The following is a 27,928-nucleotide window of genomic DNA, read 5'->3' on the forward strand; positions in this document are numbered from 1 at the left end:
ACAAAAACACCACAGGTGTAACAGCGCTACCCTGAAAGGCAACTTAAACACAGCAATCCTCACACTGCCTGAACATGGTCCACTTGTTTTTTAATGCTTTTTTCCTTACTGGGTTGCTAGTTTAGACTGAATGTTTTAAGGATTTATCTTGATGACTTAGAAAAATACACATCATTTCTCGCTTTGATTCGGGTAGTACACGATCATAAAACTGAGTAAGTCTTTTAAAATACAAAAGTCCACAGATCCCATTGTCGAAATTTCCAGGACGCCCTCCCAGGTAACAATCAGGAAATCTTCAACAGCTCCAGGAGTGCTCCAAAAGCTCCAGGAGTGCTCCAACAGCTCCAAAATAACCCTGAAAAACAATACAGCAAAAATAAGAGCAATTTTCCTTTGATTTATTTCAACTACCACAAATACAATTATTAGTATTAAAATCAACATCACCCTAAACTCCTGAGCACTAGCAGCAGGCCCAAGGCCAGCCTGGGGACAGGAAAGGCCTGAGGAGCTCCCTAGCCAGGGAGGGGGTGGAGGTACAAGACACCCCACACACGTCAGACCACTGTGTAATAACACCAGCCCAGCCAGGAGTAGTGGTAATCCTAGTGACTCAGGAGGTTGAAGCAAGAGGATCACCAAGTTCGAGACCAGCCTCAGCAACATAGAGACCCTGTCTCAAAACAAAAAATAAAAAGGGCTGGGGATGTAGAGTGGTAACGCACCTCTGAGTTGAATCCCTAATACATCACCACTAACACCACCACCCCAAAAAAAGAAAAATCAAACCCAAGGTGGGTATTCCAGGAGCAGTGGTGGGGCCAACAGCAGCTCAGTTATTCTGGTAAAAGATGATACCTGGATTGTCCTGAAGAAAGAGGTGAGAACCAGCTGAGGCCTAGCACATTTTCAGACAAGTAATGAATGAAGATGATAGGATGTGTCACAGCTGAGGGCCTGCCTGGCTGGAGGTGGAAGGATGAGGAGGAGGTAGAACAAATTCAAGGTGCATCTAAAGGAGGGGATGAGGGCAACAGGGAAAGTCTGAGAACACCAACCCTGAGAATGGGAACACAGGAGCATGAGATGTGGAGAACAAGGCAGGTAGGTTTCCTACAGGATGCCAAAGGAGCAGCTGTGCCCAGCAGTCACTGGATCCACTAGACCAGAGCAGGAAGCACAGGAGTAGACAGCAATGAGGGAGGACTGAGAAGCAGCAGCTGAAAGAGAACCCCAAATCCAAACAAAAAGGATATAAAACATTAAAGAAAGTGGTACAAAATCCACACTGACAAGAATGCCAGCAGGAATCAGACAGGAAACCCACAATGTTACAGAATCCATCAAGGTCTCTAAGAGCATGAGATCAAGTATTGAAGAACTTTAAAAAGAAATGACTGAAAAAGGAATGTGGGAAGATCCTGAACAATGTGACTGTGAATTTCAAAGATATTAAAAACGTCTAAAATATCTTTAATAGTGAGGTTTAGTCTTTCAAAAAAAACTAGCTCACATATATATCTAAAAAGAACAAATAAAAAAATTAAAACACACACACACACAAGAGGTAGCTCAAGAAACGTGATGAAACAGCAGCAAGGCTGAAGCCTGCCCTATCACTCTATTTCTCAGTTTTTCAAAAAGGCAGTCACATCCATTTGTGTTACTAGAAGGCCAGAATTATAAAGGTGACACAGCCAAGAGACAGCAATGCTTGGGAACCCTGCCAGAGAACAGACACAGGTGTCATCTTATACCAACAGCACATGTTGGTGTATGTAGCTTCCAGTGTCTGTGCTTTGTTTTACAATTAAAAAAAATAATAATAATAATAAGAGTTAACCACAGAAGACCCAGAAGCTACTATAAAGTAAAGACAGGCTGTTGTAGACCAAGAAGTGCTGGGATGACAGTGGTAAAGGATGAGAGAAGGAAGGCTTGAGAAGAATGCACACACAGCTTTAAAACTGTTAAACCAACTGCTTTGCTGTGGTGGGGCAGGAGAACACTTCAAGATCAAAATTCCACAAGGGCAGTGATCAACACTAGAGTAAGAGTCCTGACCACAAATGGAGAACACGGGGACAAACACTGCAACAATGCTAACCAGAGGGAAAAATGATGTGTCAGCAGGCAGGAAAGATGACAAACTGTAGACACATGAGGGTTTAAAAAGATTTCTAACTACAGCTGGGTGCAGTGGCACATGCCTATAATCCCAGCACCTCAGGAGATTGAGGCAGGAGGATCGCAAGTTCAAAACCAGCCTCAGCAACTTAAGGAAACCCTCTCTCTAAATGGGGAGTCTGAGGATGTGGCTCAGTGGGTTAAGTGCCCTTGGTTCAATCCCTGATACAAAAAAAAAAGATTTATAATTACAGGTTGCACATCCCCTACTCAAAATGCTTGGGCATAGAAGTGGTCTAAAATATTCACAGACTTTTTACCAGTTGGAGCATGCTTAATTCAAAAATCTAAAATCCAAAAATGCTCATTGGCATTCAAAAAGTTTCTTATTTCAGCCAGATGTGATGGCACACACCTGTAATTCCAGCTACTTGGGAGGCTGAGGTAGGAGAACTGAAGTTTGAGACCAGCCTGGGCAATTTAGCAACACCCTATCTCAAAATAAAAAAGAGGTAAAGATGGGCTGAGGTTGTAGCTCAGTGGTAGAGCACATGTGAGGCATTTGGTTCGATTTTCAGCACCATATATAAATAAATAAAATAAAGAGCCATTGGCTATATATGTGTGTGTGTGTGTGTGTATGTGTATATATATATATATATATATATATATATATATATATATATATATATATATATGTATGTATGTATATGGGTGGGGTGGAGATGCAGTTCAGTAATACAGCACCTCTGGGTTCAAATCCCCTGTGCAAAAACAGTTTCAGATTTCAAATTTCATAACTAGAGATACTCAACTATTATTATGATATGAGGGTGTAAGTTTAAAAAAGGCTAAGAAACTAATCTCATAAGTTCTACCTAGGAAAATTTCAAAAAGATGTAAAAATAATACAGGAGGAAATTTATACTATTACATAACATAAATAAAGTTTATTTTTATTCTAACAAAGTAAAACAAAACAGGTCAAGGATAATAAAAGCAAAATGCACAAAACTTATGAACTATATGAAACTTATGGCCAAATTCTGTATTGATTTACTAATATAAAAAAATCAGATGACTTTGGGCTTTGATAATGCTTTTTGATATGGGGACTCTATGTAGTTGGGATTTTAACTATGAACTTGAACAATTTAAAAAGAAAAACTTAGAACAACTTTAAAGGAAAAAAATAATCTTTACTTACAGCATCTCAAATCCTACTTGATTTCTGTCAATCCATGTAAACACTTAAAATAAATACCCACATACAATTCTGAAAAATGTTCATGGTAGTACTACCTGAACTCCAACAACACTTAATAGTTCAACTGCCCAACAACCAAACAGAGAAAAGAGAGAAACTCTTCTAGAAACCCTTCTACAGCTTTGGTCCCATTTTTTCCCAAACAGTAAAAAAGGGCACTTTCCAAGATAGGATATCAGGTTGAACAATTTAATGATTCCTCTCCACTTTGTCATTTCTAGCCTGACTACGTGTTCTTACAATAATGTGGTTCTAGTCTAGAATGTTTTTTCACTGATCCATTCATTTTTAGAATATATATCTTAAATAGTATATGAATTTTATATCAATACATAATAACTGACATCAAAAAAGTGAAAAAAGTAAAAACCCAGAACAACTGCGTTTTCAGAGTCAGTGCAATGAGAAAAAAATAAAGATTGTTTTAAAAAGAATATAGGATAGCTCGGCACTTGCCTAGCATGTGCAGGCTCTGAGTTTGATCCCCAGCACCATGACAACAACAACAAAAAAATTATTTTCTTTAAAATTGCTTAAACTTACAATTAAAATAGCCAAAAATCTACTTTGTACTATATATCAGATTTTTAAAAAAAGCTTTCAAACATTACAAAGTTAAATTCTACCTCATACAATTACAAAAAAAAAAAAAAAAAAAACAGAAATACTGCAACCCAGTTCACCTGTCCTTCAAGTTCCACTACAACTGTGCACTTTTGTATATATGACACATCACCAGAAACAAATCCACTTACCTCATGTTCTGAAAAAAGTGCTTTCAACTGTCCCTTGGACCAATAATCCAAAGCATATGCCAAAAGCCGCATGGCGATCGTATTAATTCTCAAGAAATTTCCAACAAATACCACCTGGTTAATGTTCTGAGCACATCAAAAAAAGGCAATTAGTTTGCATCTTAATTTCTGTTTTCTCATAAAAGTTACCCCAACAGAGGACCATGCAGCAACTTGACTGATGATCAAATTTATTCCATTTGGTCCAAGACTTCTGAAATTTTGATTCCCAAACAACTCTGGACCCACTGCAAAAGCATGCCCAAAAATATCACAGAAGAAGAAATCAGATTAGGAAAGACATTCTTATTAAATATGACAAATGACAACTAATTTTAAGTAAATTTGTTACACAATTAAAAACTATAACCCAATTCAAAAAGAGCAAAGCGACACAAATAGGCAGATCACACAAGATTTGCAAGTTGGAAAAATTCATCTTCACTAATGATTAAAGAAAGCAGAATTATAGAACTATTAACAAAAAAAAAAACTACCTGAAATTCTACCCCCAACATTAGTAAAACTGCAGTACAATGGATCCATTAATTCATTGCTAAAGATGATCTAAAGGGGCGCAGTGTGTGTAAAGTATCACAGCAATATGCACCAAGATTCATAAGATGGTCATACTCTTAAGACCTGAAGTCTCACTCCTGAGTAAGTCCCATATCAAGAATAAAACTGAGCCAAAGAGTAGTTTCACACTTAAAACTGCTTACTGAAGAGTTATCACTGGCAAGCAACCAACTATCCAGCATGTGAAATGCCAAAGTTATGTGAATAATCCATGACACAGATGAACCTAATCAAATATGCAACCAAGAAATGTATAATACTTAAGTATATATGAAATGGTATGTATGCTAGCTACCTTAAAATACATAAGCACAGGAAAGGGAACATGCAATAAAGAAAAAAGTGTTATATTAAAATGAAGAAATTTAATTATTTGATCCCATCCAAATTTTTTTATTTAAAAATGAGAAAAATCCTTCTGTCTTCTGAGGTTTCCTTTTAAGCTGCATGACTGTATTATCTAAAGAATAACTTTAAACAAAAATGTATAAATAGGGACATCAAGCTGCACCAACTAGATCCTAAGTTCTCTTTCCCCAAGGGCAGCCCATTCTTGGTTCTTTCATAGCCCTGTACAATGCTGCTTGACCTGAATGCTACAAGGCAGCACTGTAAAGAAGCTGAAAGCACAAAGACGCAGCTCTGCTGAAGTAGAGGGGAGCCAGGGTGACATTCCTCTGCCTGCTCAGTCTTCTCCCAGCTTCAGTGACTTCTGTGGATTCCTTTCCTGAGCCTCTACTGCTCCCAATGAGCATGGAGTCTCGATTCAGCATCATTACCCATCACTGCCCACCTCCCCACTCCCCAACACTAGCTATCTTCCTAATTCCCTCTACTTTCTCCTCAAAAGAGGTCATTTTACTTAGACAGTAGCAGTGTTATCTTCAGTAAGAAGAAAAAATAAATCAGTGAAGATTAACCTGTATTAGAAGAAATCTTAGCTTTGCACTGAAACAAAAGTCCACCACATAACTATATGTAGGCAATGTTCTAAGAAGAAAAAAGCTTAACGTCAAGGTGGGGCCGCTTAGGAAGTTCAGTATTTTCCTTAGAGCAACATAAAAAACCCATGTCCCCTTACTTCATTAAGGGCACACATTCTTGCTATGGAGCCAATGTTGTTGGTGATGGTGATCAAAGTTGCTCTGGCGAGGTCCTCCTTACTGACAGCCTCTCGCTTCTCCTTGCTCATCATGTTTCCAAAGCTGTGATGGGAAAAAAATATCCCATTGCTAAACCAAAGGCAACACAGCCCAATGGAACTTCAATTTTACTTTACTAAGATAAAACGCTTCTTTAGGGCAATACTGTTCACGTCTTCCAAACTTCTTATCTCACAAATAATGAAGCACCTAAGCATCTGCTCAGAGAACTCAGCTTCAAATAGAGCCCACAAGCATTCTAAATGAACAGGCAGCTTTCCCTGTGGTGTCTACCAACACCCAGCTTTGATACCCAGATAGTCCCACAGAAGGCAGCACCCTTTCTGCCATCACAGACAGTTCTATCAGCAATCCATCCCAAACACAAAGCTGTTCTACTCAGATGCTCACATTTACATTTAGTAAACTACTTTATCAGAGCAAAGCAAAGTGCAGGGAGCTGAGTCTAAAGTGAGCTACTTAAGAGTGTCAAGTTAATTTCTTGACCATAAGAATTGCTGCTTGACCAAAACAAAAACCTAGACAGTCAGAAAAAGAAAGTCAGGACCAATGAGCAAATGCTGCAAACAAAATAAAATATATGGCACTAAGTGCCTAAAATTAGTGAACAACATGTATAAATGAGTAGCTCTTCTATTAAAATCCATGTGCCTAAATATACAATTGAATTGCTACACAATCTCAAAACAATTCCATATATAATAACAAAGAGAATAAAACACTCAGGGAACATTTAAGGAAAGTATAATGGTAGCCAGGCGCGGTGGCACACGCCTGTACCACTTGGGAGGCTGAGAAAGGAGGATTGCAGATTCAAGGCCAGATTCATCAATTTAGCAAGGCCCTATGCAATTCAGCAAGATTCTGTCTCTTAAACAAAATATAAAAAAGGGGTGGGGTGCAGCTCAGTGGTTAAGCGCCCTAGGGTTCAATCCCTGGTACCAAAAAAAAAAAAAAGTAAATGCTTTTACACTGAAATCTATAAAACACTGTTGAAAAAAAAAAGCAAAGACCTAAATAAATGGAAAAATATTCCATCTTTTTGGACCAGAAGACCTTACAGTGTTAAGATGGTAATTCTCTGTAAACTAGTCAGTAGATTCAACTCAATCCTTACCAAAATCTCAGTTGTCTTCTTTGCAGATATTGCCTAATTGATCCTAAAATTCATATAGAAATTCAAGAAACCCAAAATAGCCAAAAAAGAACAAGTTAGAAGACTTGGTTTTCCTAATTTCAAAACTTAATACAAGGGCTGGGGATGTGGCTCAAGCGGTAGTGTGCTGGCCTGGCATGCCGCGTACGGCGCAGGTTCCATCCTCAGCACCACATACAAACAAAGATGCTGTGTCCGCCGAGAACTAAAAAAATAAATATTAAAAAATTCTCTCTCTCCCACTCTCTCTTATAAATAAATAAATAAATAAATAAATGGCTTAATACAAAGCTACAGTAACCAAGGCAGTGTGATACTGGCTTAAGGACAGACAGATTAGTGACAAAGAACTAAGAGTCCAGAAATAAACCTAAACATCTATGGTCAATTGATTTTCTTTTTTTTCTCTCTCACTTTTTTTTTTTTCCCCCTTTTGGGACTGGATCAGGAATCCTTTACAATGTAATTACTGGTTAATTGATTTTGGACAAAGGGACCAAAGACATTCAATAGAGAAAGAACACTCTTTACAACAAAAGGTGCTGGGACAACTAGATAGCAACACAATAAAGAAGAAAGGCATTTGGACCTTTACTTCTCACCATATATAAAAATTAATTCAAAGTGGGTAACAGACCTAAATATATGAACTGAAAATACAGAAGTAAACCTTCACGATCTTAGACAATGAATTCTTATCTATGACACTAAAAGCACAAGAGATGAGAGAGAAAACAAAGATGGACTTTGCCAAAATTTGAAACTATGCTGCAAAGAACACCATCAAAGAAATGAAAAGACAATATAAAAGGAGAGGAAATATTTGCAAATTGAATCTCTAATAAGGAGCTTGTATTCAACATATAAACAATTCTTGTAATTCAATATTAAGATAAAAACAATAGAAAAAAAAATTTTTTTTTTTTTTGGTACCAGGAATTGAACACATCCCCAGCGCTATTTTGTATTTTATTTACAGACAGGGTCTCACTGAGTTGCTTAGCACCTTGCTTTTGCTGAGGCTGGTTTTGAACTTGTGATCCTCCTGCCTCAGCCTTTTGAGCCGCTGGAATTACAAGCTTATGCCACTGTGCCCCACAAGAAAAAATTGGTACGATTTGAACACAGACATAGGTGTTAAGATAACAGACATAGGGCCAATAAGCATATGTGAAACTGTTCATCACTAGCCATTAGGGAAATGCAAATAAAAACCACAATGAACTATCACTTCGTGTGGTTACAGTAATGCACACCTGTAATCCCAGTGATACAGGAGGCTGAGGCAGGACAACTGTAAGTTCAAGGCAGGACAATTTTAAGTTCAAGGCCAGCCTCAGTAACTTAGTGAGGCCCAAAGCAAACTCAATGAAACCTGTCTCAAAATAAAAAATAAAAAGGACTGGGGATGTAGCTCAGCAGTAAAGTGCCCCTGGGTTCAATTCCCAGTTTAAAAACAAAAAAAAAAATCACTTCATGCCTATTAAGACAGCTAAGACCAAAGAGATAAACAGGCTGAAGGACATGAAAAAAACTTAACACTCTTTAAAAATCCAGGTTGTAAGACAGTGCAGACACTTTAGAAAACAGTCTAGTACTTCTTCAAAAGATTAAACATAAAGTTACCACATGACCGATGTGGCGAAAAGGGTACTCTTGTACATTGCTGGTGGGACTGCAAACTGGTGCGGCCAATTTGGAAAGCAGTATGGAGATTTCTGGGAAAGCTGGGAATGGAACCACCATTTGACCCAGCTATTGCCCTTCTCGGACTATTCCCTGAAGACCTTAAAAGAGCGTACTACAGGGATACTGCCACATCGATGTTCATAGCAGCACAATTCACAATTGCTAGACTGTGGAACCAACCCAGATGCCCTTCAATAGATGAATGGATAAAAAAAATGTGGCATTTATACACCATGGAGCATTACGCAGCACTAAAAAATGACAAAATCATGGAATTTGCAGGGAAATGGATGGCACTAGAGCAGATTATGCTTAGTGAAGCTAGCCAATCCCTAAAAAACAAATACCAAATGTCTTCTTTGATATAATGAGAGCAACTAAGAACAGAGCAGGGAGGAAGAGCAGGAAGAAAAGATTAACATTAAACAGAGACATGAGGTGGGAGGCAAAGGGAGAGAAAAGGGAAATTGCATGGTAATGGAGGGAGACCCTCATTGTTATACAAAATTACATATAAGAGGTTGTGAGGGGAATGGGAAAATAAACAAGGAGAGAAATGAATTACAGTAGATGGAGTAGAGAGAGAAGATGGGAGGGGAGGGGAGGGGGGATAGTTGAGGATAGGAAAGGTAGCAGAATACAACAGTTACTAATAGGGCATTATGTAAAAATGTGGATGTGTAACCGATGTGATTCTGCAATCTGTATTTGGGGTAAAATTGGGAGTTCATAACCAACTTGAATCTAATGCATGAAATATGATATGTCAAGAGCTTTGTAATGTTTTGAATAACCAATAAAAAAAAATAAAAAATAAATAAAGTTACCACATGACCTAGAAGCTCCATTCCTAGATACGCACCTAATTAAAAAGATGCACCTAAGAGAATTAAAAAGTGTCCACACAAAGACAAGTACACCAAATTCAGCATCATTCATAAAAGTAGCCAAAAAGGGCTGGGGTTGTGGCTCAGCGGTAGAGCACTCACCTAGCATGTACAAGGCCCTGGGTTCAATCCTCAGCACCACATAAAAATAAATAAAATAAAGGTATTGTGTCCCAACTACAACTAAAAAATAAATATTAAAAAAAAAAAAAACAGCCAAAAAGTGGAAAATAACCCAAATGTTTATCAACTGATAAATGAGTAAAATGTGATATATGCATATAATGGAATATTATTCAGCAACAAAAAGGAATAAACATTCATGATAAAACATTATGCTCAGTGAAAGAAGCTGTCATAAAACAGCACATGTATGATACAATAGGAAATATGCAGGAGAAGCCAAATCCACAGAGTCAAAAAGTAGATTAAAGGCTGGGGTTGTGGCTCAAGAGGTACAATGCATGCTTAGCATGTGTGAGGCACTGGGTTTGATCCTCAGTACCACATAAAAATAAAATAAAGATATTGTGTCCACCTATAACTAAAAAATAAATGTTAAAAAAAAAAAAGTAGATTAGTATTAGGCAGGGCTGGAGGTGGGGAAACAGGGAGTGGCAACCAATAAATATAAGCCTTTTTTCCAGGAGATGAAAATATTCCAAAATTGGATCATGGTGATGGCTGCACAGTTCTGGAAATATACTAGAAACCACTAAGTTACACACTTTAACCAGGTAATTTCACAGTACATAAATTATATTTCAATAAAGCTGCTTAAAAGAAAACATATGTCAGGTACTTAAAACCATATTCCTGTACTACTTAGAATACACCGGCTCCCTTACCTCGAAGCTACAGCCCAGCCTGGCAATCCAAACCTCTCATAATCTCCTCCATAAATGTCTCGCACTAATTTATCCACTTTGGTGCTATCTCCACGAGATGCCATTTCAAGAGCTTCTTCAAAAGTGGTACAGCCAGTAAGAAGACAGCAGAGACCAAAAAATGTTCCTCCTCCAAGACTGTAATTAAAAACAAGCAATAAAGTACAATATTTTTAAAAAATAGGAATAGATGAGTAAAAATTATGACCCCTAAAAGTATTCACGTCAATTCACTCTTGCCCCAATACAATCCTGCAGATGCCATCAGTAAGAAACAAGCCTGCTTCATATATATATATGCTTTCATATATATGAAAAAGTCTGCTTCATAGACACCTTGGATGGACACATTCATCAGACAAGCAAAGCAGCAAAAAATAGGGCCCGCCTCCCTTCCCAAGTTTTTTTTTTTTTAAATGAGGGCATTTTTTTTTTAATTTTATTTTTATGTGGTACTGAGGTTCGAATCCAGGGCCTCACATGTACGAGGCAAGCGCTCAGTCACTGAGCCACAATTCCAGCCCCTCCCTTCCCAAGTTCTGAGAGCAGTTAGGGTGCTAGTAGGTATAAAGAGCCTCAGTTACAGTTTAGCCCCATACCTGGGACCAGTCACACTGGCACTGTCTCACTTTCCCTCTTCCCGTATTCACTGACGTAATTCTCATTCAAGCACTTTATCACCCTGGCTCATTGGCACCCCATCAGACTCCACTAATCTGTTTTCTCCAACAATTTTTTTTTTGGGGTACCTGGGATTGAACCCTAGATGTGAGCCACATACTCAGCCCTTTTTAATATTTAGAGACAGGGCCTCTCCAAGTTGCTTAGGGCCTCACTAAGTTTCTGAGGCCGTCTTTGAACCCATGATCTTCCTGCCTCAGCCTCCTAACCCACTGGGATTACAGGCATGTGTGCCACGACACACAGCCTCCTCTCATTATTTTGCTCACTCTTGTTTAAAAAAAAAAAAAATGTTTATTTAGCTGGGCATGGTAGCACATGCCTATTAGTGACTCTAATCCCAGAGTCTAAGGCAGGAGAATCCCAAATCCAAAGTCAGCCTCAGAAACTCAATGAGGCCCTAAGCAACTTAGCAAGACCCTGTCTCAAAATAAAAATTATGGCTCAGTGGTGAAGTGCCCCTGGATTCAATCCCCAGTTACCCCCGCAAAAAAAGTTTATCCTAATCCCAGATCCTTGTTTTTCAAGTGACCTGATTCTTAAACCAAAACATATTCACTCTCTTCTTCCACCTATTCCTCCCTTTCCAGACTACCTTCTTCTGATCACATGTGTGCATGAATGTGTAAATATGTGTATTTGTACAGATGTATAAAATCTACAGATTTCAGACTGGAGTTGTTGTTCAGCGGTACAGTGCTTGCCTGGCATGTGTGAGACACTAGATTCCATACTCAGCACCACATAAAAATAAGTAAAATACAGGTATTGTGTCCATCTACAACTAATAAATATGTATTTTTTTTTTAAATTATCACACAAAATCTACAGGACTTTCCCTTCTAAAATGCTACCTAGTAATTTTTTCTACTTTGTATAAATGCATCATAAACCAACTGAGGGCCAAGACCATGAACTTGATGGACGAGTCTATTGATGAAACATTTTATTAAACTGTAGTAATAAAATCCTCAGCAAGACATTAAAGGTACATAATTTTAACCAGTTCTTGCAGGTACAGTTACATATAATACCTGAAAACTCAGTTAACCTAGTATGATACTAAGAATAAACAATGACTTCTCTATAAAAGACTTACCTTGTTCCTGTGACCCTCTTGTAATTATCTTTGGAATACACTGCTAAAATGCTAACCCCTGAGCCAATGTTCACCAGAAGGAGAGGATATGGGTTTTTCAACTCAAATGGTAACTTCTGACATTTTTCAGAATCAGCAGGATTTTCAAAGTAATAGCACTGTGACCGTCCATTGAAACCAACTGAGTCAATATATAAAATTCCTTTGATTAAGCAGTCTAGTTCATCCAGTTTGCAAAGCTGAAGATCACCTATCTGTAATAAAATAAGACTGTATTCAGACTTTTTTTTACCAAACCAAAGAAATAAAAACTTCTGTTTAAAAAGACATCCCCTCTACGTTAGACACACCATAAAAATACACCCACAGATATGTATTATTTGATACAGAGCATTACAGAACAGATTTAGGGACAACACACAGGGATGGCCTGCCAAGACAGACGCCTGCTCCCATAGACCCAAATATACTCTACATACAAACTACTGCAGCAGCTGAAGAAGTGCACCAAAAATCTTAAGTGAATGCTCATTGAGGCAGGTGCACAAATTAAGCCATAGCTCTATTACAGAGTACCTGGTGACAAGTGCAGGAGCCATAAAGACTATGACACCAGCTTTCCAAAAGACCAGATTCAAGTCTATGGAACAGTATCAAAAGAAGCCACACCTTACTATTTAACCTAAAGCCAAAGGGCTTCAAGTATCCAATTAGAAAATTTCTCCCTATTTAAACTGATTATAGCTCTAGGGAAGGTCGGATTAGCCATATCAAAACTGAAATCATTTTTTTAACTTAATTCCTTGTAAGCAATTAATAAAGAAATTATTCAACATTATGGAATTGGCATAGCAATTAAGAATAAAGATCTATATGTATTAAAATGGAAAGAATCACAAGACATGCTGTCAGTCAAAAAGCAAATTGGAAACCATTTTATAAAATATGGCTCAATTTGACTTTTTTTTTTTTTAAACCATGTTTACATGCACATGTGTCATACACAGTCATGCACAGAAAAATTTAAGATATATATAAACTTTTCACAGTACTTAAGAGAGCTGATACAGACTGCCATGTCTATGAACTTCTGAACCACCTGGATGTTTACAAGGCTCAACTCCCTGAAGTACCTGATTCTGTTTATAACCAAGTTTAGCCCATCAAATTCTCCCTCTTTAATCCAAATCCCATTTGATTACATTTTACATTCAATTTATTCACAGCCACTGTGGGTTATGAAAAAGAGTTAATGGACAGCCTTGGATGAATCCTTAATTTAATTAATTAAGAATATTAAGCTACTCCTGGGACCAAATCCAAAACCCTTTAAGTGTTCATCACTGTCATTTCATCTAGCCACGCCCCCATGTCAAGATGAATTCAAAGTTGACTTCCCTGCATCTCTAAGTGCCAGTATTTTCACTCCTAATCCAGTGGCCTATTAGAACCCAAGTCGTTTTCTGATAGTGTATGTCAAATCAATTTCTCATTTTATCCTTAGATATCCTGCTGTGATATTATTTCTAATGAATCTCAGCCCAAGTGACATATTCAATGACTGAATTCACAGGTAATTTAACTATTCCAAGTTATTCAGAATATAAATTTAGTGCCAAGAAGCAAACTAAATATAAAATAAGAAAATATGATTCACATTAAAAAAGAAACTCAGATTTTAAAAAATTCTCTCTTTATAATATTAATCACTCCTAATACACAATTTGACAGGCATTTTGTTTCATATAGTTTTAAAGTACAGCACTGGTGCATACAAAAGAGAATTCCCAAGAGCCAATTCCTAAGGCATAAAATCCACTTTGAACCCTCTCCTTGGATAAGCACATAACATGATCCTCTAACAGCCTGAATAGTTTTCAAGTACGTTGCAAAGAACTCTGTTGAATCCTAGAAACAGAGAGGTTTTCTCCTCTCGTTTATAGTCCAAAGCCCACTAGAAGACTTCCACAAAGGACATAAGCCTCTCTTTGGCTACCTCTCCTGTACTCACAGGAGGAAAAAGAAACCACTGAAAAACAGCAACCAAGAAAAATCCAAACAAAGAATATAAAACCCTGTTAAATAATTCACGTCAATTTCATACTATGACGACTCTGGCCAGTTACAGGGAAAAAGTCAGGACACAGAGAACAAAGAAAGAGGACAAGGTCACAAACCATATAATAATGACATACAAGCGAAAAAAGAAAGATGTGTAGAATAAAACAAAGGTAGAATCTCCTTTGGTCTAATATTCTCATTAGGTGGCATGAAAAACATGGTCACTAGAGACATTTTTAAATCTGTACTGAACCCTGAAGGTAGGGTCTTAGCCATTCACTAGTCAATTCTTACACCTATCCTGACATCCATCCTCAAAAGACCTAGGCTCAAGGCCTTGCTCACTGTTCACAGAAAGAAGGCAAAATTAAGTGCTGGGTGACCCTTGCCCTCAGGGACAGATGTGGTGGACAGACTCAGTGAACATAGAGCACATAGAAAGGCAGAAAAATCATGTGATAGATGAGTCTGGAAACAATTTTATGACAGGGTTTTTTATTATTCAAGCTCATTGTTCTTCTGTTTATCCCAGACTCAATAAGTATTCATGGAGAGGAATGACAAAATGCAATGCTTTTAGAGGTCCTGATTCTCATCAATACAGCTATCTCTAGATAGCTAACTCCTATTACTAATTTATATTTAGTCTTCATTGCACTAAAGAAAATTCAAGTTCCATTAGAAATGGAAATAATTTTACCACTTGCAATTGGCATTATTTTTAACAATCAAATTACCATAAATTGTATATAAGCTAAAAAATGCATACTGTGAGAAAATCCTGCTCAAATTTGTATGCTCCACCTCCAGTGGCACAAAAGACAGTGTGGAGACTCGAGAAGTTTTTATCTCTGCCCATTTGAATAAAAGCAGGCATGTCATGAGTGGGAAAGCGTATAAAGTGCAGATTGCCTTTGCGTCCACACAGAGTCAGGTCCTTCAACTCCAGGTGCACGTCCCTAATACCAGTGGACCCATAAGCCACATTGGAGGTCAAGTACTTCCGAATGCTTTTAAGACTCTCCACTTCTTCCTCTTCTTCTTCAGCAGTGATGTCTTTGGGTTCAAAATAAACCAGCTTGACCAGGGTTCCACCAATATCCAAGCCAAACCATGGAAAAACTAGGGAAGAAAAAAAAAGTCAGAACAGCTTTTCTAAAAACCTGAGTTTACAGCTGGCAACTTATTTCACACCCTCTGGTTCCCAAGGGATATTAATCTATACAAAAGGGGGTGAAGAAATGTGACTGCCTCTGATTTGGAAAAAACTAGGACAAAGATCAAAAAGAAAAATATCAGAGTATTGAGCCAACCTAACCTTCCTATACAGACAAGTCCAAACTGTACTATAAAATATTTTTTTAAAAATAAGCCAAGTGGCTGGGCGCGGTGGCACATGCCTGTAATCCCAGCGACTTAGGAGGCTAAGGCAGGAGGATCGCAAGTTCAAAGCCAGCCTCAGCAACTATGAGGTGCTAAGCAATTCAGTGAGACCCTGTCTCTAAATAAAATATAAAACAGGGCTGGGGATGTGACCAAGTGGTCGAGTGCCCCTGAATTCAAACCCTGGTACCAAAAAAAAAAAAAAACACTATAATCCCAGTGACTCAGGAGGCTAAGGCAGGAGGGTCACAAGTTCAAGGCCAGCCTCAGCTACTTAGGGAGGTCCTAATCAACTTACAAGATTCTATCTCAAAATAAAAAATAAAAAAGTCTGGGGCTGTGACTCAGGGTTAAGTGCCCCTGGGTTCAATCCCCAATGCTCCCCCACCAAAAAATGACTACAATAAACTCATATCTGAAAAACAAAGATGGAGAATGAAAATCTTCATGCCTCCAACTGGCTTAACGAGAAATATTGAGAACTCAAAACTCTGGTTTAGTACTAAAACTAAAGATACAGGAAATTCCCTACCCTACCTAACAAATAAGCTCCAGTGATTAATTTCTCTCAAAACATGATGTCCTAAAAATAAAAGATTTCAACAGACTTTAAGTTAACATCAGTATCAGTCTCCTCAACATCCTCTCCAACAAAAAGAAAAGAAAAAAAAAGACTTCAGGAAATTGGATCAAAATGTACTGCAGATTTACATGCCTTCCTCTCCCACCCTAATTCCTAGAAATGGCTAAAATATCAACTTACTGATATATCCTTTTCTAAAATAATTCTGGAACCCAAGAAGTGATATTACACTGGGCGTGGTGGTGCACGCCTGTAATCCCAGCAGCTCAGAAGACTGAGGCAGGAAGATCGTGAGTTCAAAGCCAGACTCAGCAATTTAGTGAGACCCTGTCTCAAAATAAGAAATAAAAAGGGCTGGGGATGTAGCTTAGTGGTCAAGTACCCCTGGTTCAATCCCTGGTACCAAAAAAAGAAAAAGAAAAAAGTGATATTACTAGAACTAGGTAATAACAGTCCACAACCCTCCCAAGAGGAATGCTATTAAAACTGAGAGCAGCTACAAAGATGGGAGAGGATGTAAGGGTGGATGATCCATTGAGGTTGCCAACAAGCATGGCTGCCATGGAATGGAAGCAGGATCAAGTGATATGGTAGGGAAATACATTTCATGCAAATGGACAGGCCCACTTCCCCCCTTCCAATACTCCCCACTCCACCCCTGCAGAGACAAACTCTTCAGTGGCACTGTAGTCCCAAAATCAAGATGACATCTGGGTAGCTACTGTTAGCCACAAATAATGGGGAGTCCCCACATCTGGCCACACATACATCCATCTCTCCTCTATAGTCCACCCTGACAGATCGGTAAATAGAAACTGCATCCACTGACAGAAGAACAAAACTCAAACCAGGGATGACCACTGTACAAGCTAGAGTTACCAAAGGGAAATAAATGCCACAAATATGATAAACTTGGTATCTGAAGAACTGCAAGAACAACCAGGAGAATCTTAAATGTCCTCAGGCATAATAAAATGAGATCTCATCCATGAAGAATAAGCTACCAGAGAAAAATTAAAAATTTAAAAATGACTGCTAATTAGTGTAGTTGCAAGCATTAACACGTTATAAAAATTATATAAAACTATGGGCTGGGGTTGTGGCTCGGTGTAGAGCGCTCACCTAGCACGTGCGAGGCCCTGGGTTCGATCCTCAGCACCACATAAAAATAAAATAAAGATATTGTGTCCAGCTAAAAAATAAATATTTAAAAAAAGATAAAACTTATAACACTGGTATTTTAAAAAATTATATAAAACTAAATACACAAAAGAACTTGAGTAAAATTGGCGAAATTTAAATAAAGTATACCCATGTTAATTTCCAAGTTATAAAGGAAAATGATTTCAAATGCCCCCCCCAAAAAAATAAACTATTACAAACTTAACATTCATGAATCTTAAAAACAGGTTGAGTGAAAGCAGCCTTGCACAAAAGGCTACCTACTTTATGATTCCACTTATATGAAAATGCAAACCAATCACTTCTGCATCTGAGAAAAAGCAGATCACAGGCTAGACAGAAGGAACTAAATTGCACAAAAGCAGAAAAACACTTTCCATGGCAACCCAAATTATGATTGTTGGGAGTATGGAGGTTGTATGTCTATATATACCTAGGTAATTTGGTTTATCTTGTACACCAGGGATTGAACCCAGAGGCATTATGCCACATCCCCAGCACCCCCCACCCTTTTTTTGTTATTTATTAAGAGACAGGGTCTTGCTAAGTTGTTGAGGCTGACTTTGAACTTGAGATTCTCCTGCCTCAGTCTCCCAAGGCACTGAGATTACAGGCATGTGCCACTATGCCTAGCAAGACCTAGGTGAATACTTGTGTCAAAATGGGTGAAATGGTACACTTTAAATGGCTGCAGCTTACTCTATGTAAATCATACTTTAAAAAAAAAAAACACACATTTTTATAAAAGAAACTACTGCCAAAATAAAGCTTAATAGACATACTCACCAACAAAATGGGCAGGAAAAAAAAATGGAAAACAAAACAAATTCTTCTAGACTGCCTCTCAGGTATGAAGGTAAAGTAGAAACACAGAATATAGAACCATAAAGTTCAATACCTCTATTATACAAGTTCCAGAAATTTTCTAGGGAAGAGAGGACATGAATCATCAAGTCAAAACACCAAGTGTTATATATAACTAGTGAAAAAGGAAGACCTAGACACATCCTACTTAAATTTCAGGAAATCCTAAGGAAAGAACTGAATCCCTGCAAAGATACATAAATTTCATAAAAGTAAACAGACTTTTCAACAGCAACACAGATCTAGAAGACAATGAAGCACTAGTAGAAGACAATAGAGTACCTGCTTCAAAGTTATTAGGAAACGGATTTGGAAACTTTTTATCTAGCTAAACTAGCTTTCAAGTGGAATGCAAAGAAATCTTCACACACAAAAGAGCTCAACTTTTACTACTCCAAGATTTCCTCTGCAATAATTAGTAGATGCATATCAACGTAATTTTAAAACATCCAAGAGCTCTAAGAAACTTTTCATCCATGGGCTATAAGCAGAGAAACCAGCACATGCTGACTTTTAGAAAAACAAGCAATCTGGAACTAAAATACTTACATGGTTTCAACATAGGAAGTCAAAGAGGAAGAAAAAGGAGTAGGAAGTGAAAGCAAGCAGCATTTCTGCCTTGTTGGAAAAAGGAAGAAAACATAAAGATTCTGATTAATTCTAGACAAGAAAGAAAAGTAACTTTAAATGTGTTAAAAACATATAGGTAGGGGCTGGGGTTGTGGCTCAGAAGTAGAACGCTCGCCTCGCATGCGTGAGATACTGGGTTCGATCCTCAGCACCACATAAATATAAAATATTATGTCCACCTATAACTAAAAAAAAAATAAATAATTTTTAAAAAATTGTATAATAGCCGGGCACAGTGGCACAGGCCTGTAATTCCAGCAGCTAGGGAGGCTGAGATAGGAGGACCGAGAGTTCAAACCCAGCCTCAGCAATTTTTAGGCACTAAGCAACTCAGTGAGACCCTGTCTCTAAATAAAAAACAAAATAGAGCTGGGGATGTGGTTCAGTGGCCTAGTGCCCAAGTTCAATCCCCAGTACCCCCCTTCAAAATCTAAAAATGTAGAGGTAATGCCAGAAGAAGAAAAAAGGAACATAACTTTTCCAACTAGATGTAAATAATAATAGTGTGATGTATTTGGTGGGGATGGGAAATGCTGGTGGTTGAACCCAACGCATTTTACCACCAAGCTACTACTCCCCCAGCCCTAAAGGATCTTGAATGTTTTCACCATAAAGAAATAAAAATAATCTGAGGAGAAAGATATTTACCTTGATTTGAACATTATACAGTATATACATGTATGGAAACATCACAGAGAACCACATGAGTCTGTACAATTTTTATGTACCAGTTTAAAGGAAACATGCACAATTTGAAAGCTACTTTAAAAAAAAGAGCAGATGTTAAAGATAAACTATGTAAATAAAAACAGAAAAACATCACTGTGTACAGTTACAGTATTGCTGATCAATAAAATAAAGCTTTGAGGGCTGAGGTTGTGGCTCAGCGGTAGAGCGCTTGCGAAGCAGCTGTGGAGCCCTGGGTTTGATCCTCAACATCACATAAAAATAAATAAACAAAATAAAGGTACTTGTCCATCTACAACTAAAAAATATATATATTTAAAAAAAGGGGGATGGAGATGTAAGGCAGCATTAGAGTGCTTCTGGGTTCAATCCCCATACTGAAAATAAAATAAAACAAAGCTTTGAAAACGTCACTAACAGACAAGAGTCTGGTAACTACATCCAAGAAAAAGAAATATGGCTTTTCTTTAAAAAAGAAAAGAAAAAGTACATGCTCAGAAATCTTAAGCCAACAGCAATCAGTTAGTTTAAAGTGTATACTAACATGAATCAGTCAGGGGGGAAGGAAAAAAACATCAAGTAGTTCAGAATAAGACTTAAAAACATGGCAATCAAACGCACTAAAAAACATTTCTAACAATGTCAAAGATCTATCGAAAGGGGAATAAAAAATTTCAGACCCTACTGGTTTCCAGACAAAGCTTCTCTATCGTTCCAGCATAATCTCACACTGAAACTATAGGAGAGGCCGGTGTGTGGGGCACCTATAATCCTAGCAGCTCAGGAGGCTAAAACAGGAGGAATACAACTTCAAAGCCAGCCTCAGCAATTTAGCGAGGCCCTAAGCAAATTAGTGAGACCTTATCTCAAAACAAAAAATAAAAAGGGTTGGAATGTGGCTCAGTGATTAAGAGCCCCTGGATTCAATTCCTGGCACCAAAATAACAAAGGCATCTGGGAACCCAAATATAAAAACACTAAATTATTAAATGGGATCCAGCCGTAAAATAAAGAGTAAGACCATCATGGTCAGCAAAGAATCTTCTCAGGAATGAAAGGATGGTTTTCACATTAGAAAGTCTAATTACTGAGGCTTTCTGTATTAATAAGTTGAAGGAAAAAAACCATGATTATCTCAATATTCCAAAAGTATAAAATCTAAGAAAACTAATTAAAACCAATAGAACAACAACAAAAATGTTTAAAGGTATTCAGATACAAACACCAATAGCTTTTCATTTTGCTATTATACATAAGCAAAACAAAATGACATGAAAAAAGGTCATACACAACAGCATAGCAAAAAATATAAAATATTAATAAATAAATCTAACACACTGGAAGTATATTATCACTATTAAAATGGTATACTGGCCAGGCACACACCTGTAATTCCAGCTACTAAGGAAGCTGAGGCAGGATGATCCCAAGTTCAAGGCCAGTCTGGGTAACTTAGTAAGACCTCTTCTCAAAATAAAAAATTTTAAAAAAGGGTTGGGGATACAATACAGTTGAGTTAGTAGATTGCCTTCCTAGCATGTGTGAATCCCCAGTACCAGGTGGAGCAAGGGAGTGCTCAATTTTCTAACATTAGGAATTACACCTTTACCAGACCATATGTGGTTAACACACTACAATCTCAAATCCGTAGGATAGTCTAGTCAGTTAAGATCTTGGCCTGGCGTGGGAGGGGAAGGGAGTGGGCAGGAGGTTAGCAATGATGGTGGAATGTGATAGATATCACTATCCAAAGTACATGTATGAAGACATGAATTGTTATGAACATACTTTATATACAAACAGAGATATGAAAAATTGTGCTCTATGTGTAATAAGAATTGTAATGTGGGCTGGGATTGTGGCTCAGCGGTAGAGTGCTCGCCTGGTATGGGCGGGACCCGGGTTCCATCCTCAGCACCACATAAAAATAAAGGCATTGTGTTCTGTCTATCTACACCTAAAAAATACATATTTTTAAAAAAAAGAATTGTAATGCATTCCACTGTCATGTTTTTAAAAAATAAAATCAATATTAAAAAAAGATTTTGGCCTAATATTAAAAAACACACTTTAATAATTATTATTCTTTTCCCAGAATAGCTTTAAACTCAAAGACTGGATGCTTACAAAACACTACATCATAAAATCAGTATGCCCAATCATAAATTCTATATTCAGGAAATGTAAACACACAAATGTTAACTAAGACTATAGAAAGGGTTGGGGTTGTAACTCAGTGGTGGAGCACTTGCCTTGCACATATGAGGCACTGGGTTCAATCCTAAGCACCACATAAAAATATATATTAAATAAGGGCTGGAGATATAGCTCAGTTGGCAGAGTGCTTGCCTTGCATGCACAAGGCCCCCTGAGTTCAATCCCCAGCACAAAAAAAAATAAAATAAAAGTATTGTGTCCAAGACTACTGAAAAACTGAGAGTGGTTTTCACTTTTAGAAGGCAAACTTTAAGCCATTATTTTAAAAAGGGACTTTCATATTATGGTTATGTTTTACTGAAATAAACTGAGAAACAACAGTTCCTAAAGACAAAGGTACTCCAAGTTCTGAACCTGCAAAGTACTCAGTTTATACTAACTTAAGTCTAACAAACCTCATTGCTCTTTTAAATGACCAATAGAAATAGCCGTTCTTTTCACTACCTGATAAGGTTCTCTCCAACAACATATAGTGAATTATCTGTGTTCCCTCTCTCCTTTGGAAAAAGTATTTAAGTAAAATATTTTTAATAGCATCTATCTCTTCTTGCCTTAATGTTCCCAGAAAAATAGAGGGCAGGGATGGCAACACTGAATAACCATATTATTCAAAAACATGTTTCATACCTATAACCCCTAAAATAACACACTGTGCCATTTTACACAGCTGCATAACTGGATTATTTTTTAGGCCTTGCTTAATACTTTATATATATATGTTATACATCCAAGGTGAGGGGCCATATTTACTTTGGTTTCATTCTGATTTAAAGGTGATGCTTAAAACAGGGGTTGAGGATGTAGTTCAGTGGTAAAGTGCTTTCCTAGCATGAGCAAGGCCTTGGCTTCCACTCCAAGCAATGAAAAAAAAAAAAAAAAAAGTGATAAAACATTAAGTTAAAAAACATCCTCTCCCATTCTGTTTCTCAATAACGGGATACAAAGCTACAGGAAATCAACCACTTTCTTCCTGAGCTCCTAGTGGGCAGCCCGTCCTAATTCCTTAGGTGAATTCACTGCAGGTGAAATGGTGAGCTTGATAAAGGGGGTCTAGGGAGGGTCTCAATGGACTCAAGAGCAGCTCTATTCTGCCAACACTTATGTTCCCTCAAGAGACAAGGAAAATAGGGCTCGGATTGTGGCTCAGCGATAGAGCGCTCACCTAGCACGAGTGGGACCCGGGTTCGATCCTCAGCACCACATAAAAATAAAATGCATTGTGTTGTGTCCATGTACACCAAAAAATAAATATTAAAAAAAAAAGACAAGGAAAATAACCCTTTTTGCAGGTTAGTATTGTCAAGCTACAAAACCTTTATACCTTACCTTCTAGACTAATAAGGGTTAAGGATTTCTCATGATTGGCATGATTCCAAAATCAGCAAGTCCCAAAGATCTCCCTGGTCCACTACAGCATACTTTGGAGTTAACATCAAAGAACTGGCTGGTCCCCAATGCTGCTATGGAGTACTATGATCCCAGGATTCCCACACCTACTGCACATCTGCTGCACATCTGAGGCCCTTGATAAAAATGTATGTTTTCATGTTTATCAAGATTGCATTTTATTGTATGTATGATAAATTTTTTAAAATTATTTTAGACCCTTCTGCATGAAAGGGGGGTTGGGGTGGGTTGGAGACAATTTTTAAAACATCTTACAACCACAGCTCTGGATTACATCACATATGCTTTCCCCCAGTCCCAAAATGGGGATCAAGAACATTCTTGGTCTAAAATCAGACACCTAGAATCAAAACCAGCTCTAGGCTGGTAGAATGCTCAGTAGTAGAGCAGTTATATAGTAAGTTCATGGCCCTGGGTTTCATCCCGAACACTGAAAAAAAAAAAAAAAAAACCTCCATCACTAACTCAATAAGGCCTGGCCTTAGACAAAGGGACAATTTCACTGAGCCTTTTCCTCATCTAGAAACTGGGAATTTAAAAAAAAAAAAAAACTTACCTCACAGGGTATATAAGACCAAAGTGAGATGTTTATAAAATATCAAAACAAGCACTCAGAAAATGGTAGCTATAATGATCACTATTATCTTATTTCCATGTTTTTTTGTTTTTTTTTTTTTTTTTTGGCTTGTTTCGTTTTGCAGTGCTGGGAATTGAACCCAACACCTCATGAATGCTAGGTCAGTGTTATACCAACTGAGCTACATTCCCAGCCCATGTTTCCATTATTTTTAATCCATCTTTATTAGATATTTTTCTCAGTCCTAAGACATACACCCCAATTAACTCAAAACTTTTCAAGAACACAGACACATGACTAGCCTCATCCCTAATTATTCTGATGCAGAAAGTCTAAAAGAAGGACCAGTAGTCTGGGAACCATACTGCTCTAGGGACATGTGGTAGCAGAACTTGACTAACTAGGGCCATGAAAATTCTAAGACAAACTAGTTTCCTTCTAATTTCAAATAATAACTAGACTTTGTGCTCTTAGACAAGTAACATAAGGACATCAGAACAAGATTTTCCAACCCCAACCAAAAGGTGGCACCTTTCCATAGCCAAATGTACCAATAAAGACAAAAGATTTCATTTTCATGGAATTCTCAAATTTAAAACTAAAGTACATTCTTGAAGGATTCAGTAGCAATGAACTGCCTCTCCATCTAACAGGTGCACTCCAGGATAATATAAGAAGTGCAAATCAAAGGAAAAATAATATATTGTTATCTCATTTTCAGGTCTCATTATCTGAAAGATGACTTCATAATTTGTCAGAGAAAGCAATGAAGGTGAACACAATGAATATCGGACACCAAATCAAAACATAAATCCTATAACATGACTATTTATCTTCTTAGTACTTTAAGTTTCAAAGCCACTTTAAAATGCCCACCCCCGGGGCTAGGGATGTGGCTCAAGTGGTAGCGCGATCGCCTGGCATACGTGCGGCCCGGGTTCGATCCTCAGCACCACATACAAACAAAAGATGTTGTGTCCGCCAATAACTAAGAAATAAATATTAAAAATTCTCTCTCTGTCTTTAAAAAAAAAAAAAATGCCCACTCCTGCTGCCCCCTGCCTAAACCAGTTTTCCAGAGGGATCTTAGAGTGGCCTGGACTTGAATGGCAGTTTTTCCAATCCCTCTCCCCAGATTCTGATTCTAAAGATAAAGAACTGAGCCCAGGAAATGTGCATTCTTAACTCTGGTTATTTTTATGCTCAATACTTGAAAGTACTTCCATAGTACAAGTAAGAGCCTTGAGCTCAAACGATCACGCTTGTGTTTGGTCTTAGAGCAATCAAGATACAACTAAATGAACATCAACAATTCGGTAAAACACAGTGGTTAGAAGCAGAAGCAATGAAGCTAGAATTCCTGAGTTTACATTTCCTTTGTTTTCTTTTCCTTTTCACACTCCCAGTTCTGAGGATTGAAATCAGGGCCTTGAGCATGCTAAACAAGCATTCTAACACTGAGCAACATGTTCAACCCTTTTTTAAAGTTTTATTTTGAGAGTAGGTCTCACTAAGTTGCCTAGGTTGGTCTTGAATTTTGGATCCTCCTGCTTCAGCCTCGGAGTAGATGGGATTACTAGTATGCATCAACATTCTGGGCCTGAGTTTACAGTTCTATCCCACCACACACTAACCAATCAACACGGGGCAAACATGACCATTTTCTCATCTGTAAAATGAATGGAATACTACCTACTTATCTCAGAGCTTTGAGGACTAATGAGTTATTAAAGACCTTAGAAAAGTACTGACCCATGCAAACATCCAAAATACAACACTTATGATCCTTGTGGTTAATGATCACAAACGGCTCTCTATATAGCTGTGTTTCTTACTTGCTGAATCTCTGAAATTTACACACACATCTTCAACCATGTAATACAAAATCATGAAGGAACCTGGGCATGGTGGCACATGCCTGTAATCCCAGCAGCTTGGCAGGCTGAGGCAGGAGGATGAGCCAGCCTCAGCAAGCACTAGGCACTAAGCAACTCTGAGACTCTGTCTCTAAATAAAATACAAAATAGGGCTGCGGATGTGGCTCAGTGGTTGAGTGCCCCTGAGTTCAATCTCCGGTACCCAAAAGAAAAAAAGAAGAAGAAGAAAAGAAAAGAAATGTAGAAGAAAAAAACACATGAAGGAACTAATGGTTTGCACTATTCAAAATCAGGTGCTTCTCAAACAAAACAAAAACTAGGTAACTAACTCTGATACTGGAATCAGTTGAGACTTTTTTCCAAATCTCTTGCAAGAAGATGGGAAAGGACGAAAGAACTGAAAATTCCCAAACTTTCTATAGCAAAACAGAGCTACATTTAATCACCCAAATCACAAAGGATAAAAGAAAAAGCAAACTGAGTGGCTGAGACTAACACAGAGTTCACCCACTTCCTGCCACTTAACCTCATTCTCACAATCTGCATTTAAGCAACTCGATTTCCTCAAATAGGAATTTAGCAACCACCACCATCAGCAAATCTACCCCGCTACAATGTAAAGCTCATATTACAGTATCAGGGCAACTGATACTTTCAACAGTAGCAATGGCTGTGAGACAGCAGTCTTGAAATGAAGACCTGTAAAAGGGAGGGATGAAAAGAAAATGCAGAAAAAGAAACCTGGTTATAAAACGGAGAAACACGTTCTCTGGGAAAAGCAAATGCAACTCCCAAGGCAAAATTCAGGAAGATGTAGTCTCCCTTCAAAACTAAAACCCGTAATGCCCAAAATGCTACAGCCCTGAATCGTGACTACCTGCAAATAGATGGAAGGAAAACAAGAGATATCTGGGTGTGAGATGACCTGAATTCTCAAGGGAAGAAAAGCAACCAAACCTTAGAGGTGCAAGAAACAGGGAATCCACTTTTAGGCTGGGAGCGACTCGGGGGCGGTTAATCATTTTCCGCTAAGCTCGAAATGGCAAGATAAAAAGGATTTAACGTCTCGGAAAGCAGCTCTCTGGAAATCCACGGAAGACAGACACCGAGGAGTCAAAGGATTTTGGGGGAGGGGAGAAAGGCGATGAAAATGAATCAAATCAAAAGAAGCCTTCTAGAGGACCAAATCATGTGACTCTCTGGAAAAGAACGCCCGAGGAGCTAAGGAGAGGGAGGAAGGGTCCTGGCACTGCAACAAGGGGGAAGCGCAGACTAATGGCCGCGAGGGCCCGACGGGGGCCCCAACTCTGAAGGCTCCGCGACAGGGGAACTCGAGCCCTCTAGCCCAGCATCAGGCCACGCACCAACGTGGGACCACCGTGCGGGGGCACTGTCCACGCGCGGGAAAAACGGCAGCCGGGAACGAAGGGGGCTGGGCGAGCCGCAGGGCGCTCCGTGGGGCACTTACGCGGCCGCTTTTTCCGGAGGCTTTCGACCCGAGGGCGGGGGACCGAGGCAGGGTCGCTGTAGGAGTTGGGCCGATCCCGCCTCACACCATTCGCCGAGGCCCCGACAGCAGGCGCCGACGCGCTGCTCGCCCGGCGCCGCAGTGGCTCCCGCCGCCGCCCTTCGGGGCCCCCGGGCGCCGGCTCCCCAGCCGACGAGGCTGAGGTGGCGGCGGCCCTGCCGTGGCGCTCCATGGACGCGCCGAGCCGGCCCGCTCCCATCCGCAGCAGCCACCGCTGCCGCCCGAGCCAGCCCCCCAGCGCCGGAATCCTTCTGCCTCCTCCGCGGCAGTCCAGCCTGAGCAGAGGCGCACCCTGGGCCGGCCGCCTCTTCCGTTGCGCCAAGGCACATCAAGCCAATCCAAGTAGGCTAGGGGCGGCCCAAGGGCCTCTCGTCCAATCGAATCTCTGACTCAAGTCGGATCGACCGCGTCCCCGTCCAATGAGAGTCTCCCAGTTCGGGGCGGGGCAAAAGGCGGCGGAGGAGAGGAGTATCTGGGCTCCGCGGAGGAGGAGGAGGTGTCGCGGAGAGGGGAGTGATGGCGGAGCTGCCCAATGGGCGCGTGGGTGGAGGGGCCGAACTCCTTCCTCCCTACCCAGTCTCCCCCACCCGGGGGCAGGTC

The 27,928-nt window shown here is 39.0% G+C and overlaps 1 protein-coding gene across 1 annotated transcript; it reads right to left on the reverse strand.

Annotated features, from left to right (window-relative positions):
• Positions 1–73: 73 nt before the first annotated feature.
• On the reverse strand, positions 74–27,609 carry Pank2 (pantothenate kinase 2). Its single transcript, XM_027954858.2, has 7 exons — positions 27,269–27,609; positions 15,163–15,515; positions 12,333–12,586; positions 10,514–10,690; positions 5,852–5,975; positions 4,153–4,278; positions 74–358 (listed from the first exon to the last, which is right to left on the reverse strand). The coding sequence occupies exons 1-7, from the start codon at positions 27,525–27,527 to the stop codon at positions 299–301; spliced, it is 1,353 nt and encodes a 450-aa protein (XP_027810659.1). The 5' UTR covers positions 27,528–27,609; the 3' UTR covers positions 74–298.
• Between the last annotated feature and the right edge of the window lie 319 nt (positions 27,610–27,928).

Source organism: Marmota flaviventris, chromosome 2 (genome assembly GCF_047511675.1).
Source record: "Marmota flaviventris isolate mMarFla1 chromosome 2, mMarFla1.hap1, whole genome shotgun sequence".
Taxonomy (NCBI): domain Eukaryota; kingdom Metazoa; phylum Chordata; class Mammalia; order Rodentia; family Sciuridae; genus Marmota; species Marmota flaviventris.

Bases quoted from the DNA above. Each gene is read 5' to 3' on its own strand.
- Pank2 (XM_027954858.2), bottom strand. From the start codon at position 27,527: ATGGGAGCGGGCCGGCTCGGCGCGTCCATGGAGCGCCACGGCAGGGCC. The intron at 12,587-15,162 runs GTATGCATTTTT...ATTTTATTACAG, and splicing joins TTGAGCAGGATTTTCTCACA to ATAGGTGATCTTCAGCTTTG. The intron at 10,691-12,332 runs GTAAGTCTTTTA...TTTTAATTACAG, and splicing joins AAGAGGGTCACAGGAACAAG to TCTTGGAGGAGGAACATTTT.